This window comes from Acipenser ruthenus, chromosome 9, assembly GCF_902713425.1.
Source record: "Acipenser ruthenus chromosome 9, fAciRut3.2 maternal haplotype, whole genome shotgun sequence".
In the NCBI taxonomy this organism is placed as follows: Eukaryota; Metazoa; Chordata; class Actinopteri; order Acipenseriformes; family Acipenseridae; genus Acipenser; species Acipenser ruthenus.
The window spans coordinates 10,853,381-10,869,767 of record NC_081197.1 but is presented as its reverse complement, the minus strand read 5'-3'; the positions used below and the strand labels follow the sequence as shown (position 1 = coordinate 10,869,767).

Genomic DNA, 16,387 nt, shown 5'->3' with positions numbered 1-16,387 from the left:
GCTATGGCTTAATTGATTAATTTGAGGATCAATTAGGCCCAGCTACTGCGCTGCACCAAGACAGCCGTAACTTGGGTGCTGTTTTGGTTTGTATGCGGTTTTGGATTTGTTTGTTCCTGTTTTATTTGTTTGTTTGGAAATAGTAAAAGTGTGCAAAAGCGCTGAATTGCAGCCTTCCACTTCTGCATTTGCTATTTCTGCTGCTGGCCAGCCTGGACCGCACTCCACCACACCACAGTGCCTGTAATGGGGGTGGGGGGTGCCAGTGACTGATGAAAACCAGCAATGAAAAGGGGCCATAAACAAAATGATGCAGCCCATAGAAGTATTACTATGAGGCATACACAAACTAGATATGTTTGACTGAAATGTTTCAACCCTATGCCGCCTACGGAGAATGACCATATTTGGGCGTGAATATATGACAACTTTGTGTTAGCGCTTGTAGTTTGGTAACCATAAATCAGAAATGAAAACCCAATACATCAACAGAAAGGCATTAAGTAGACCTTTCCAATGATATAATATGTTTGGTTGTGGGATGTGTTATATTTTTTCACATATAAGCCACGCCTCCCTTTTTTTTTTTTTAATTGTATAATAAATAATATTTGTAAAACATACAAATGTACTATTTTTTCTAAGTAGAATAAAATTAAGAGTATATAGGATACAAGGATTTCAAATCAGAAATCAGAATTGAAATTGCTAGTGGCCAGCAGTGTGGAGTAGTGGTTAGGGCTCTGGACTCCTGACCAGAGGGTCGTGGGTTCAAGCCCCGGTGAGAGACACTGCTGTTGTACCCTTGAGCAAGGTACTTTACCTAGATTGCTCCAGTAAAAACCCAACTGTTTAAATGGGTAATTGTATGTAAAAAAAATAATGTGATATCTGTGTAGTGTGAAATGATGTATAATGTGATATCTTGTAACAATTGTAAGTCGCCCTGGATAAGGGCGTCTGCTAAGAAATAAATAATAATAATAATAATTGTATAGTTGCAGAGCTATACAGGTTTTTGTAATGTGTATATTTTACAAAAAAGAGCCGAAATGGCAAATGCAGGTCAGCTGTGAAATGAAACTGGAAACGTAATATTATCTTGTTTGTGATAAAAGAAAAATATTTATGTGTGAGTGTTTGTTTTTTTTGTTTGTTTTGTTTTTATTATTTAAAAAAGAAAAAAAAAACTTGCAAATACAGTACGCTACAGTATTGGTAAAAAATGAAAAAGACAAAACAAATTTGCTCTGCCAATTTTTTTTTTTTGTTTTCCACCATCCCCCCCACCATGCTTTCCTCTTCTATTCGGCTACTCCACCCTTTGCAACTGCGCCCTCCTTGCAACGGTCTCCCTCTTGGGTGTAAGTGAAGATCACTTCCCAATCTTAGAAGCCCAGCCGCCGCTAGCTTTGTGAGTCAAGGGGAACCCCTGGCCAAATCTATCACTGTCTTCTTCCCATTTCTCTCCTCTAGATCCCCCTTGGGGGATGTATCGGTTTCTTCCCAGCCTTGGAGACTGAATGGTTCGGTCTCACCTCTCCGTGAGCCAAGGGGAATCTCCTTGCTCTTCTAAATTATAAACACATATCTTCTATCGATTCCCGAGGTCTCTTCCTCCACACAGCCCTCGATCATGCCCAGTGAATGTCATCCAGACATTTCTCAGATCAGTCTCAGCGAAGATGAAGGACAATACCAAAAGGAATCACCATGTTCCTTCCTATTCATTCCTATTTTCAAGGCTCTGCATTCTAAATAATAGACCCTAGCCCTTTCTTCTGTATCCTGTGAAGTGTTTTTGGAATATGTCCTTGGTTTTAATAAGACTGCCTATTGATCCACATTCCTACTCATTGCTTAGTTAATATATTTCTATAATTTCTACTCTGTGGAGTCTATTAAGGCATTTTCTATTTGATTTAACTCAAGTGAATTTGTCGCCCATTAATGATTTTCCAGAGCAAACCAATTTTGTATAACCTTTGTCTTGAGGCTGGGTACCCCATATTGATGAAATTGGTTGCGTGTACAGGTTGCTGATGGCAACCTTTTTCTACACTCAAAACTCAAGAAACCATTAAAACAGTGACCTTTTTAAAATAGCTAATAGTAGATTTATTGGCATGCTATTCTTAAACTATTGTGGCCACAGCTGCATATCACAAGGCGAGGATGTTTACTGCATACAATCCAGCCCGTAGCTTTAACTTTCTGTGACTGGAACAGATAGAAGTGTCAGCGACAATAGTAGAAAAGGACTGTCAAGCTCCAGACAGATAAGAGTATATGTTGGATTATATTAAAGTGTTGTCCCTTGGCGCTCATGTGATCTTAGCATGGCATGAACCCTTGATTGAGGCAAAGATTTTGCTTGTGCTTTCACAGTCCAATCAGTTCACCACTGCCTCCTGTTCACTTTGGCAATCAGATTGCATTTAGATTAGTATAAGCCAAGCAAATTGTTTCTGACATTTGTTCCTTTATATTCAGCTGACAGTTGATGTGCAAACAAAGCAGAAGAGAATGTTACCTCAGTCGTGTGTTTTGCTGACATAACTGTTGTAACATCTTTCTTTCTTTATCTTGCTTAAGAATAAGTCACAGATTTTTAATAAATGAATAAAGAAAATTGTTGAAGTATTAAAAAAGTCATACAACCTGCCATTATGGGGAAAATAGCACTGTGTCCACCTAAACTGTTTCATTTAAGTAAGACACAGGTACTTCATATTAAAAGCTTAAAGCAATATGTTTTTGAAGCAATATGTTATTGATATTTCGTTACTTTATATTAACCCTTTGCAGTCAATTTATTAAGTGCGTGTCAGGTCCAATTTATTTTCACACGCGCAGTTAATTTTAGACGCGCTGTTTAAAAGCATTTTTTTTCCACAGTCAAACGGGTTTAAAAGGCCCTGCATATCAACAAAGCACTCACTAGGCATCTCCAGCCCCGCCCCACCCTTTCGTTCGCTATAGAAACATATGCTAATAAATAAATAATAATAATAATAGTTGTACATACCGATCAATCATTTCCTGATCACTCGTTTTATCACCAGACGCCTCAATAATGCGATCCAAGTCATTATTTTATTACTATAACATCTGAAAAAAGCACTGCAAATGTCTGTGATATTCTCTGAGCGCTGATGCTGTCACAGTCGGCTTGTTTCCTTATGGCCTCCATTATCAGATGCCAGGGGCAAATATGACTATTCATGAGATACGCCCTTGTTTTTTTTCGGCTTGTCTCAGCTCCTGTCGCTCCCACTCGGCCATTGAATGGTTTTCTCTGCTTTTTCCGGAGAAAAAATGACAAAAAACCTGTTTTTTGCGTCTTTTTGATGATGTCGGACAGGGTCCGACATTGGACCTGATAGGAATAATTGCAGTGTCGGACCAGGTCCGACATAGGACCGCAAAGGGTTAAGGTACTGCTTATTGATGGTTTATAAATATATAACAGATACTTAATAACTATGTTACAGAGTGTCAATAAAGCATTATAGATGGTTTATAACCATGCAATAGCCATAGACGGAATTACGTTTAAACATCCCAAAGTACAATAGTTGGCTGAAAACTGTCTTGGCTAATGGCATCAAACTGATAACACTTAAAGTGATAAAGATTTTAAACTGGATAAAGGAGGATTGGTGGTCCAGTGATTAAATAAAGGGGCTTGTTATCAGGAGTCTCCCAGTTCAATCCCAGCTCAGTCACTGTCTCACTGTGTGTGACCCTGAGCAAGTCACTTAACTCCCTTGTGCTTCGTCCTTCGGATGAGACGTAAAACCGAGGTCCTGCGCCAGTGGACCTGCCTGTAAGTTGCCCAGAGCTGCGTGGTCCTCCGACACTGTAGCTCTGAGGCGGCTGTGTGGCAGGCCTGCAGAGGAAAATAAGTGGACCGGCTGACGGCACACGTTTTCGGAGGACGTGTGTGTCCGTCTTCATCTCTCCCGAGTCAGCACATGGGTGGCAGCGGTGAGCCGGGTTGAAATAAAAGTAATTGGGCTTTCCAAATTGGGGAGAAAAAAATAATTGGCGATTTCCAAATTTATTAAAAGAAAAAGAAGAGGTCCTATTGTAAGTGACTAATTCACCCCTTAGTGTGTAAGTCACTTTGGATAAAGTAAATAAGTAAATAAATAAATAAATAAATAAATAAATAAATAATAAAACTGAATGACAGCAGGTTGTTTTCAGACGAACACACACAAAAGTATTGAGGCTCTGAGGTAAAATCCCACCAAGCCAAACATAGGTTTAAATATGGTGTAGGACACAAGTGAATTGAGATTTAACTTACTGTAGTTCTCAATTTAATACAAAACCATGAAACACATATCAAAACTGGTATAAGCGCCCTGACTTGCATTACAAGAGCTTTGTATGGAAGCTCACATTGTACAGGTCATCTTCTGGTTATTACACTTTCATAAGCACTAATTAGCACCAGGAACGACCTGAAGAGATGAGCTGTTTTTAGCAACAGGCGGCATTAAAGTTTAAGCCCTAAGCATCCTTAAAAAAAAGTGAAATAATAACTACAAATGTAAAGTAATTAATAGTGGTTTTATAATATATATTTTTTACATTACTGCTTTAGTAGGATATGTAAGTAACAAGGTGAAGCCAAGTTCCTTACAGTAATGCAAATACTGCAAAGCCTGTAGTGTGTTACTGCATTTATCAAATGGACTATTAAAAAAAATACAAAATCATTGTCCGCTTTGATTACAAAATTAGATCCAAACTGTGCAATAGTGAAAAAAAAAAAAGAAATCCTGCACTGTCATGTGATCTCTAACAACCAATCCGAGTGATTAATTTGTCTATGACATTTTATAACACAATATTATCCACACATCTGCGGGCTCCTTCCGCCATGACTCGCAAACAGGCTATACTGGGAACATCAGAATCCCATTAGAAATAGTAGGAACAGCTTGGAAGCCAAAGTGATTTCAGCCTATAGTCGTTAAGAGTTGCTTTGAATCCAAACATTGTACAGTAGGCAAAGTGCCTATAAGACGCCACTGACTTTGCTGGTATAGTATGCTGTGTTGAAATACATTATTTAGAGCAGTGAAATGTCATCTATTAAGAGAAGAAATAGATGGAAGTCATAAAAAGAGAACATTGCAGACATTACTTTCATGTTTACAGGCAGTTCATTTGTCTTTTTTGTCACATTTCATAAGTGGGTGCAAAATTATCGATGGTTTCTTTTAAGATGGGCCACAAAATCGATAATTATACTATTACTATATACTTCAAGAAACATGTGGGAGGGAACATGTATTCCCTCATTACCCTGAACTTTTCCATTTCATACCCAATGTGTTGACACAGTTAAAATCTGATTAAAGAGACTGTTGAATTCCATTTGTAATTACACAAGTGTAGTTTGGACCCTAATGCCTGGAAAAGTTACAGTTGCAACTATTGACCAATTTATTCTGTGGATTTCTTTTTATTATTATTATTTATTTCTTCGCAGACGCCCTTATCCAGGGCGACTTACAATTGTTACAAGATTTCACATTATACAGATATCACATTATTTTTACATACAATTACCCATTTATACAGTTTTTTTTTTTTTACTGGAGCAATCTAGGTAAAGTACCTTGCTCAAGGGTACAACAGCAGTGTCCCCCACTGGGGATTGAACCCACAACCCTCCGGTCAAGAGTCCAGAGCCCTAACCACCACTCCACACTGCTTATTATATGAAAGGATTGAAAAGTTATATTTAGTGCTACTGATTCAATTGAATGCTTAAGACACTGTCCACTTACTATAACGCGGAACGTCACACACTTCAATATTTCTATTAAAACCATGTCTCATACAGAATCCACATGATGTTTTTATTTCATCGTTATCAGTATTAACTTCCAGGTATGCAGTCTTCATTTTCTGGTTTGGGATGGACGTTCTTCACCTAGGGCTGTTTATTTAGAAGAACCCTATTTCATCAGAAGAAGAAAAAAAGAGCAATTTACCCAATTTAAGCCATTTAACCCCCATCTCCTTCCCTTATATCTTTGTCTGACAACATGTCTCTGCTTTAACTGCTAATTCCTAGTATACCACCACTAAACTGACAAGTGGCTAATCAGTAAATAAGCTGGAAGATGTAGTGCTTTGAGCCAAATCAGAAAAATGCCTGATTAATGGAGAGAAGAAACACTGACTTTAAGTCGTACAAAAAATTGAATGTGAATGTGCCTGAAATTGCTTTTTGCAATGCAAAATATGGGGTAAAAAGTGTATTGGATCAAACAAAAGAATTCACTTGGCAAACGTGTAAGTGGATGTAGAAAAGTAAGGATTTACCATGGCTTGGATTTTAGACACATTTCTGGTTGCATTCCGTTTCAAAGTAAGTTTATTGTAAATGTAGTCAATTGTCAGAAAATGCATCAATACATCTAAATGTTCTTATCAAGCCATACAGTAGTAATAAGCCTATCATGTACGCCTGTTGAAAATCCCTGCCACTGCGCAACACTTGCACCCTGCATATTATCTATTAATCCATCAGAAAGTGTCATTTATTTTGTGTTCAAAACAAATCTATAAGCATTACAGCATCACTTTATGCAAGGGGTTGAGCAGTAAGTGTCACAGGTTTTGCCAGTTACATAGTGGTCTAAAGTAAACCTTTTTGTTTATTATACAATCAGATCACATACCCAGGCAAAGTAAAATGCCAGGGGGAGTTAGTAAATTGTGTTGATGGATTACTGTTTTCCATATGCAAAGCCAAACCACCCCTCATTTACATGATCTTCTACCGTAAATTAGTTTTCCTTCTTGACAACACTCAACTTGCCCAAAACACCTTTAGCTGAAGTACTTAATTTTGTTAATCTGGCAAAGTTGTGAATAATAATAATAATAATAATAATAATAATAATAATAATAATAAAAACAATCATATAGACTAACACAATTGTTATAATCATATTTCATTAACATAAAATGTTATTAATGGTAACCATTTGTATAAAAGTAAAAATTTAACTCCAAACTGCCAATTCTCTGTGGATTGTCTGCTTTGTTTCCCTTTTAAACCCTTTTAAAAATCAATGAGATACCCAGATTTATGAAACCCCTTTTTAACGATGATGTTTCTGATTCAGGGTGTAATAATAATAATAATAATAATAATAATAATAATAATAATAATATAAAATACAGTTAACTGTATAGTACAATGCATCTAAATAAAACTGTTTTGATAAAAATGACAGTAAAATGTAATGATAGTGTTCAACAAAGGACAGAATCTAGTAAGACTTTTTACAGTATTATTAGTACAGTACATTGCTTCTACCTGAAACAGAATTGTTATGGATATGTGGTTCATTTCTATACAAATTCTCCAGTGGTGTGCAAATATGTTACAAAACAACAAGATGCAGCATTCTTTCTTTCCATATATGAATAGTCACATTTTTATTTAACATGGCTTGGGACTTAAAACATTTGACATGTATGCATTGTATCCATATTCAGAAGTAAGAGATAAGGAAGGCCTATTCCCATGCTGTTAGGTGGCTCAGGAGCTTAACACTATTTTGCTTTTTTCTTAACAATGGGTCTCAATAGGCTTATATTGCAGGCAAGGTTGATCTATTTTCTGTCAGCTATGGTACATCATCACAAGCTCCAGTCCATGCAGCAATATCTTTACTCAGGTACCAAATAACTGCATGATTTCTTTGCTTTGTGTTCTTTAGTCTAACACTTATACAATGATTGAGTACGTCTTAAACCTGTGTTAAAATAAAGTCGGATCTTGCCAAATTGAATTATACTTTGTCTGACAATAACATTGGCAGGGGGAAGTGAATAAAAATGTGCACTTATTTCTGAAACAAATATAAATCTTTTATTATTATTCATGGAATAATTCCTGGTTTTATTTTGGTCATTTTTACAATCAAAACTTATAATTTTCCATAGCACGTAAGTAGAGTGTTGTATTGCTTTTCAGTAATCTAAAGTGGACTAATCCTTTTGTATTACAAAGGGTATTAGTTTAATATCCAAGTCAATTTGAATACTCGGGTATGCATTCTGAAAATGTACATCAAAACAAATAATTTGTGTTGAAATTGTTTCTTTGTTGATTGTTTTTGCTGGAAAGATTTTTAAAACAGATGACACTGAGGCTTTTGTGATACTGCAACTATAACACCTTTACTTATTTATTTGTTTTATTAATTGAAGGCTTCCAGGCAAAAATAACAAAGATCACGCACATTTGATCTATTTATTGCATTGACTTCCAATATTTTATCAGGTTGCTGTTGGGATTTTTGTATAGCACACAGTCACTAGGGGACAAACAATATACCTGCAACCAGGATAATAAATAATTATTTGCAAACCATTCCATCGAGTAAAAAAAAAAAAATGAAGCTGCTCTTCAGTCAGTAGTGTACAACAATGTTAATTACTTCACCCAGTCCTCTTGTCTCTGTTTAGTTTATTGACTTTCACCTTGGTTTGTTGTTTTTGTTGTCTGCCACATGTTTCCAGAGAAGTATTCAAGGTAAAACCAATTAAAACCCAGCTGCTAATTGCCAATTTCATTAAAACAGTTAGTTTCAATGCTTATCGAAACGTTAATTGACTCATTTCATGAGTGTGTTGAAATGAGCTGTTACTGATGGGCAGTTTTACTCTACCTGATGATGTCTCTGTTATTCTCTCTCTCTATATATATATATTTTTAAAGCAGTTTTCTTTTCATCAAATCAGCGCACTGTTTCTCACTTCTCCATTTGCTTAGCAAACTAATCATTTGTATTCAAGGGCACAACCTATTCTCTGAAAGCTGTTTGAAATGATCTTCTTCAGGTTGCACCCATCTCTCCAGGAGCAACACTAAAACCAGCAGTATCCATGATGGATAATTGAGAGGAGTTATAAAAGAGTGAACATGTGGATATCCAGTCCTGCAGCCTCCAGAATATTTTATTCTGGCTATTGCTATAACGCTATAAGAAATACCTAATTATCAGACACCATTTTAACCAAATCCTAACCAATGGCCACTAACTACATTGTGTGTAGGATGTCTATTATTGTGGGGAGGTTGTGTGGTCCAGTGGTTAAAGCAAAGGGCTTGTAACCAGGAATTCCCTGGTTCAAATCCCAGCTCACTCACTTACCATTTTCACACAGAAATGCAGCTACTGTGCCGTCTCTGAAACGTTTTAACGAGTGTGTAAAATACCCTTTCACACAGCATGAAATTGCGCAATCTATGCCGGTGTAATACCATCATAACCCTTTCACACAGAGTATAACTTTCAATCCTATCAATCAACAGATTGTTCTCATGGCAACAACAGACTGTTCACTGACAAGACCTAACACATGCACGCAGTGCTTAATTTGTAAAGAAAGAGGTGCCGGGATGCAAGCAATGACAATAATACCGACCCTAAGAAGAGCATATTCAAAATCATAACACGTTTATTTGAAAGTATTGTACGTACTTGTGTTAGATGTTTACAATCATGTATTCTACATTAAAAATAAAAAAGTCCAGAAGACGATATTGATGAAAAAACGCACCCCAACACGAACATTGGTTTGACCCACGGTTTACACTACTATCAGCGATGTGTAAGCAACAGAAGCTGCTGGTTGATTACAAAAACGATTAATTAAACTTAGGCTAGGTAGTTGTTAACTTAGTGTGTTTTATTCTCTATTAATTAAATTATATTAATTGAAAAAGGCAAGAGAACCAAATTGTTATTATTTTTATTGTTTTGGTTTAATATAATATAGCAGGCTAATGTTCCTGTTGAAGTAGGCTACAATATATAAAAAAGTTGCCGTTGTTCTTTGTTGAAATTAATGCTGAGCTTTCATATTTTGTTGTATACTACTCATTTAATCAAACCAAGTAGTGTAAGAAGTTGCTTGTACCGTTCATGATGTTTTTCAAATCAAGTAAGCTTATTTGTGTATAAAAAACGAGAATAGAGTTGCAGTCAGTGTCATCTTACTTAAAGACACTCAAGCTGAAATTAAAAGTAATTTAAAGCTGGCTACAAACGTGGCAGCGGACTGTCTCTCTTTAACGCGCACGCAAAAACTTTTAGACTTAATGCAAATGTGTGGAGATTTTAAAAAGAAAGCATTTTATGAGATCTTTAACTATAGGTACCAGCACTATGACTCAAGCTCAGGCACAAATTAAGCATTACGCTATAGTGACGTGGCATGTTGACTTTGAAATCACACCCACTATAGCGCTTCAGTGGCGGTATAGCCTTTCACACAGGCAGTTATGACGGTTCAGTGCCGTCTCTGAACTACCTCGCGAGGTGGTTCAGAGACGGCATAAAATTTGACGGTTCTGTGGCGGTATAAGCAATTCACACAGACCTAAAAGCCACTACAGTGGCGGTTCTGAACCGTCATAACTCCTCTGTGTGAAAGCACCTACTGACTCTGTGCTGTGCATTCTATGCTCACAACATCTGTACACAAAATAAAATGTATTGAAAAATTCTTAACTGTGATGATTTCTTATACATGATTTATAAATTACTTAATTTACAATATGCCTGTGTTTTGTTACAACCTACAACTCTGGCACTAAAGTCATTGAAATGATGCATTCATGTAAACAGAAAGCAATGAAAACTAATTTGCACAAAAGCATAGCTTTACAGCACCACACGTATTTAGCTTGTTCTCACCTGAACATCTGAAGGCACCATATGCTGCTCCACTGCACCAATTCTACCTACCTTATTAATGAAAGCCTGGAGGTTTGATTTGGGGAATCAGTATGTCATGAATATCATGAATAACGCTACAGATCAATTCTACAGTATGTTAGTCACACTCTAATAACATACTGACACAGATGTACTTGAAAATCAGGCAGTAAAATCTACTAATAAAATTAAACACAGGTCGATAATGAGTCCTGGCACTAACAAGTACAATACATCATTGCCACCTGCTGGAAAGTAAATGCATGACAGGTCACTGGAATCAATGACAAATACCAATGAAGTTGGCAAGCTGACACACAAAATTAGCATTTTCCCCTGAGAAATGTATCCATCTTAAACTTTGATTTGATAAATGATGTTCACAGTGATTGATGCATGAAAGATGTCAGATGATAGTATGAAAATAAAGAGAGGAAAAAAGTTCCCAGGAGTTGTTTCAATCCAGAAGCTTACAAGAATAGAAACTCAGAAGCAGAGACATGGATCTTTGTGGCAAATTCAGGTCAAGTATAGCTCAATGCAAACAGGAAGCAAACAGTGGGAAAGAAGGCTGCAAACAAAGAAGGTTGCAAACAAAGTTGAATTCATGATGTTAAAAAGTGCCACGTTCCACACTCAATTAAAAAAAAAACTACCACTACTACTACTACAACAAGATGGGCTCTCAATCAATATGCTCTCAATCAAAATGGCATCGCCTTTTACTAAGCTATAAAGCATGTGCTGATTTAAAAAATGTGTTCTGAGCTTAAAATTAATGTTAAAGATGCTAAAATGTTGCATATACAAGAGGGAAAGCATTGCTTGAAATTATAAACTAATGTAATATTTTTTTTAAAATCTTGTATCACGCATGGTTTATATGGAACAGTTCAGTAGAATTTCAAATGTCGGAATCCACTCTTATAAAACAGACTGGTCAACACACCGCTTGGAGCCACAAACAGTGCTCTTGCTTTCTGTTCAATACAAAAAGATCAGACTGGGAGTTTTCCCCACTTAAATCGCTGAAAATAACCTCAAGTTTCATAGTTACAGGCAGACGTATGAACACCGTCCATTCCCAATGTGTTAGTGCCTTTCCAGTTCCACTGTACAGGACACAAGCTGAACTGTGAATGGTTATCTGCTTTAATCTGTTGAGAGTTATTTATCCTAAACCTTTCAACAGGTCGACAGTGTTGTAATAATTGCATCTGATTTACATGGGGCTATGAATAAAAACATATATTAATCATCACATCACTTCATAACATCACTTATCATCTGAAAGCATTACTTTTTAGAAAGTTCAGTGTCAGAAAATAGGTCTCCATTCTGAAAAAAGATTCAGTAGACGTCAATCTCAACAGGGAATCAAAAGCTATTACTTTAAAACGTGAAAAGAACTCTAGCTGGTTTAGCAAGCAGCTGCTGTACAAATCTATTATCACAGGCATTTTTGAATGGTCTTTTATACTATATACCGGTATATTTGTTAACAACTTTGTGAATCATTCAAAATCTTAGTGGACTTAATTATGCTCGCCTTTCCTTGTCAGGTTCTCTTGAATACTGCTATATTGCTTAGCAGTATTCAAGGGAACCAAGAAAGAAAGTTGTGTGTTATTGCTTTCATGATTTGCCATTGCAGACGACCGAGTAGTTCTTAAATGGTGGTGAAGCACTGTCTATGAGATTTAAAACAGTGCTATATGGTCATATTTTGTTTTAGACGCACAAGGCCTTGGTACAAGTACCCATGCAAGCTGCCCGTATAACACATTTATTTTGATTTCTTTTTTTTAACAAGTGCTTTTCCTTTTCACAAATTCCTCAAAATGTTCCAAGAAGTAAATCATTTTGATAAACTGGGACCATTGTTGATTTCCTTGGTAGTTCTAAAATAACCCACACACAGATAGTTTATTTTCTTTAGCCAGTATTTATGGATTCTATTTCACTGCACTAAACTGCTACACAGATTCATAAACAGAAGAAATATATCTCCTAGCTAACATGGATCCCCTCAAACACGCTTTATGTTAAAAATAATGAACTGTACGGATATTTATTCTTGCCAAACTTTTCCCTCACTTTCTGTCTGTCATGAAATCCAGCATCTCAAATAATTCCTGAAATGACCAAATTGGAAGCGGTGGTGATGGGTTGGCTTTCAGGACCATTTAAGTCATGTAACTGGTTTAGTGGATACACTTCTCAAAATAAATTGAAAGCATCTGACAGATTGAGTAGAGGTAAGCAAACTTTTAGCTTACATTGTAAAGCCTAGAAAATTGTGCTGAATTGTTTGCATTGCAGTTTCTCTGGCCCTTCATTTTAGTATATGTATTTTACATTGATTTCTGAGGTTACTTGATTGCTTTCTTTGTATTCTATCAAAAAATATTTCAAGGATGCATGCACTCCTTTGATCTACTAAGCATTCATTAATACTTAATGGATTTAAGCAAATAAATTAGATTGTTGACAAAAGATGACATTTCGATATGTGTTTAACATAGCAGATGTAATGGCTTTGTGGTTTTATATTATAAAGAAGAAACAAAAGGATTACAAAAGTAAAACAGCACAGCCAGATTTAAGTTCTCAAAGCAAAATATCTTATATATTATTATTATTTATTTCTTAGCAGACGCCCTTATCCAGGGCAACTTACAATTGTTACAAGATATCACATTATTTTTACATACACTTACCCATTTATACAGTTGGGTTTTTACTGGAGCAACCTAGGTAAAGTACCTTGCTCAAGGGTACAGCAGCAGTGTCCTCCACCGGGGATTGAACCCACGACCCTCCGGTCAAGAGTCCAGAGCCCTAACCACTACTCCACACTGCTGCCCATATAATGCTGATGCATAACTCTGTTCAGCAGCTTATGCAGTTATGCAATACTAGTTGAAGACTTTACCTCAAAAAGCTTTAGTGCAGATCACAGTAATCTACTACACTGAATAATAACAGGAGTCAAACTCTTATATACCTACTCCCTCTTTTATATATTCACACCACCCCTTATACCTACTCCCTTTCTTCAATCTTTGGATATAATCCAGTAGCACTTTTTTGAAAGGTGAGGCATGCACTTGAAGTTCAGTGGACCCATCATACTTGTGGGTTAGAGGCTCTAGAAGACGCAGCATCTATCTATCAATTGGGCCAGCTCCCACATCCCAGGTAAAATCATGATATATCTAGGTGCACAACCTGGGCCTACCAAACTACAGTTAACAATGGTTAATATTTACATAAACTAGGATGTCAATTTAACAAACCCAGATTCTGGGATATGTTGATCAAATCAACCTCTTGGTCTTGAACAGGGTGTGCTAAACGGCAGGCACTCGCAATGTGTTTTCTTTAACAGTTTCTCTTTACACAATGTTTTAGGTGATTACAGCATATACCAGTATTCATTGGTACCAGTATCCACAAACAACCAAGTGTATAATCCTATCACAATTTGTAATGCACAAGAGCAGAAAACATGTAAATCTGATGTATAGTTTGTCTCTCCTGAGCAGCAGCAGCAGCAGCAGCAGCAGCAGCACCACCGAGTCCAGCAGTATGAATTAAAATTTTAAAGCATTTACTCACAGGTTAAGCAGACCAGCAGGGCTCGCAAAGCAAACTCACAGGGCAGTCTCCACCTTTCCCTCAAGCTCGAGTTGAGAGCTGGGAGGATTATCTCGGCTGGGACATAAAATTGTATTGAGTAGGTCACAAAAATCCCAAAGGAGTAGAGAATTTTCACCATCTGGTAAATCCTAAAAGAAAAAAAAAATATATATATATACATATATATATTTTATTAAGTGGGGAAAAATATCTTGTTCTAGCCTGTATCAATAATTTAAGACAAGAAAGTCTAATTTTAATTGAGGATTTAAGGGGTTACAATGTAAAACAAGTTTACATTACAAATGTGAAACAAAAATATAGAAGATAATATTCACCAGATAAAGCCTACAAATCAAAGAATAAAAAAGGCATGGGGACCTTTAAGGCCTGAGACCCATTTCTAGAAGTAGCTTTTAGAGAACGGTTAACCACTTGTTCAGGTTTTACCCTTTCTGCTATGTTAACTTCTTATTCCCAGAATTCTGAGAACCAAGGATAAGAACCTCAAGAATAAAACAAGAAGTTAAATAAAATGTCCAGAAGTAAACGTTTACTTAAGTTTAACTTTCATAAAGTCACAGGAAAATAGAAAAGGTATTTTCCCCTGGCATTTAATATTATTTTGTTGTTATTTTATTTTGTGCAGGGTACCTGGTACTAAAGAAATTATAGAACTTTCACCCACATTCACCCATACCAGGAGTTTCATATTTCTGAGTTATTACAAAGTCACATTTAGTGCTCCGATGGGCCATGGACATTTTTACAATCTCTAAGGGTGTATTACAAAAACACATTCTGTAGACCTGTCAAAAATAAGTTTTTTGTTTTTATCAAGTTAAAGTAGAAATGCTTCTAATATCCCTTGACATGAGTAAGATAGGAAGCACAACTGAAAGACCATGCTTCAGATGTGAAGGAACAGCCCAAGGCTGGAAGGATAAGACTTGCTTCAGCAAGAATTCAAACCACTGCCTGGCCTGCATAAGAGTTTTCCAGCTGTTAAACAAACTACCTTACCCAGCGTAAAGGTACATCGTCCAAGATTAGTGCTAACCAGGGTCTGGGAAACCAGTCAGAACTTAGAGTCAAAATGCCTGGAAGGATCATCAGTGAACACTGCCATTGCACAGTTTGTCGTATAATTCATTTTACACTTACTCCACCTTGAATGCAACCCTGTCCTTTTTAATTTTTTATTATCAGCAACGTTGGTGTGGGCTGGATTTATAGACTGAATGTTTTCCACACGTACTTTGGTGTGACTCGTTGATGGGGTAACCAGATTTTCAAAGCTCAAATAAATAACTAATTAGTCTAATTAACCTTGTTAAATATAGGCTACTTAATGGTTCTTTAAATAGCCATCCTCTCACTCTTCGTATTATCTTTTTTTTAGGGTGTATAATTTGTGGCAAATAGTTTAACTTGCCAGATTGTGTTATATATGTATTGCTACTTTGTTATTGTATTAATAATAATAATAATAATAATAATAATAATAATAATAATAATAATAATAATAATAATAATAATTTGTAATTTGTAATTCTGTAGATCGTCATTAAAAATACATGTATGTTTTGGCATTTTCTCTCTTTCTTTTTTTACTTACTGCGTCAGGCTCTATTTATTGACGTTGTTGGTGTGGTTTAACCTGGTGGATTCGGGTGCTTGCAACCTGTCGCTGCTCTGCCTAGTGTCAGGGCTAAATCCCGCAAGAACTCAACAGCTATGATATTACCATACTGCACTTAATTGTAGATTCATATTGAATATAAACTAAATGAAAATGCACAGCGCACTGAGAAATAAGCATGTATGTCTGTGTTAATCACTTTCCTGTTTTAGCAACACCCTGTTTTTGCAAAGGCTGTCGTTGGGCAGAACTTGTTTACAGGCACATTACTGTAAAGGCTGGTAAGAAAAGCACAAGTCCCAAGGTGTCTATGGCTTGTCAGAGCTCAGGTCCA

General features: G+C 36.4%; 1 protein-coding gene across 5 annotated transcripts in view; it reads right to left on the bottom strand.

Annotated features, from left to right (window-relative positions):
• Positions 1 to 16,387, bottom strand: part of LOC117405469 (neutral amino acid uniporter 4-like) — a 126,650-nt gene that overhangs the window by 84,530 nt on the left and 25,733 nt on the right. For 4 of the 5 annotated variants that reach the window (XM_059031129.1, XM_034923470.2, XM_059031127.1 and 1 more), the window contains one exon: positions 14,391 to 14,560. In XM_059031129.1, coding sequence (XP_058887112.1) covers positions 14,391 to 14,560 — 170 coding nt within the window. Of the gene's footprint in view, positions 1 to 5,563; positions 5,982 to 14,390; positions 14,561 to 16,387 lie in introns of those variants that run through there. The other variant, XM_059031130.1, reaches the window with a different exon arrangement.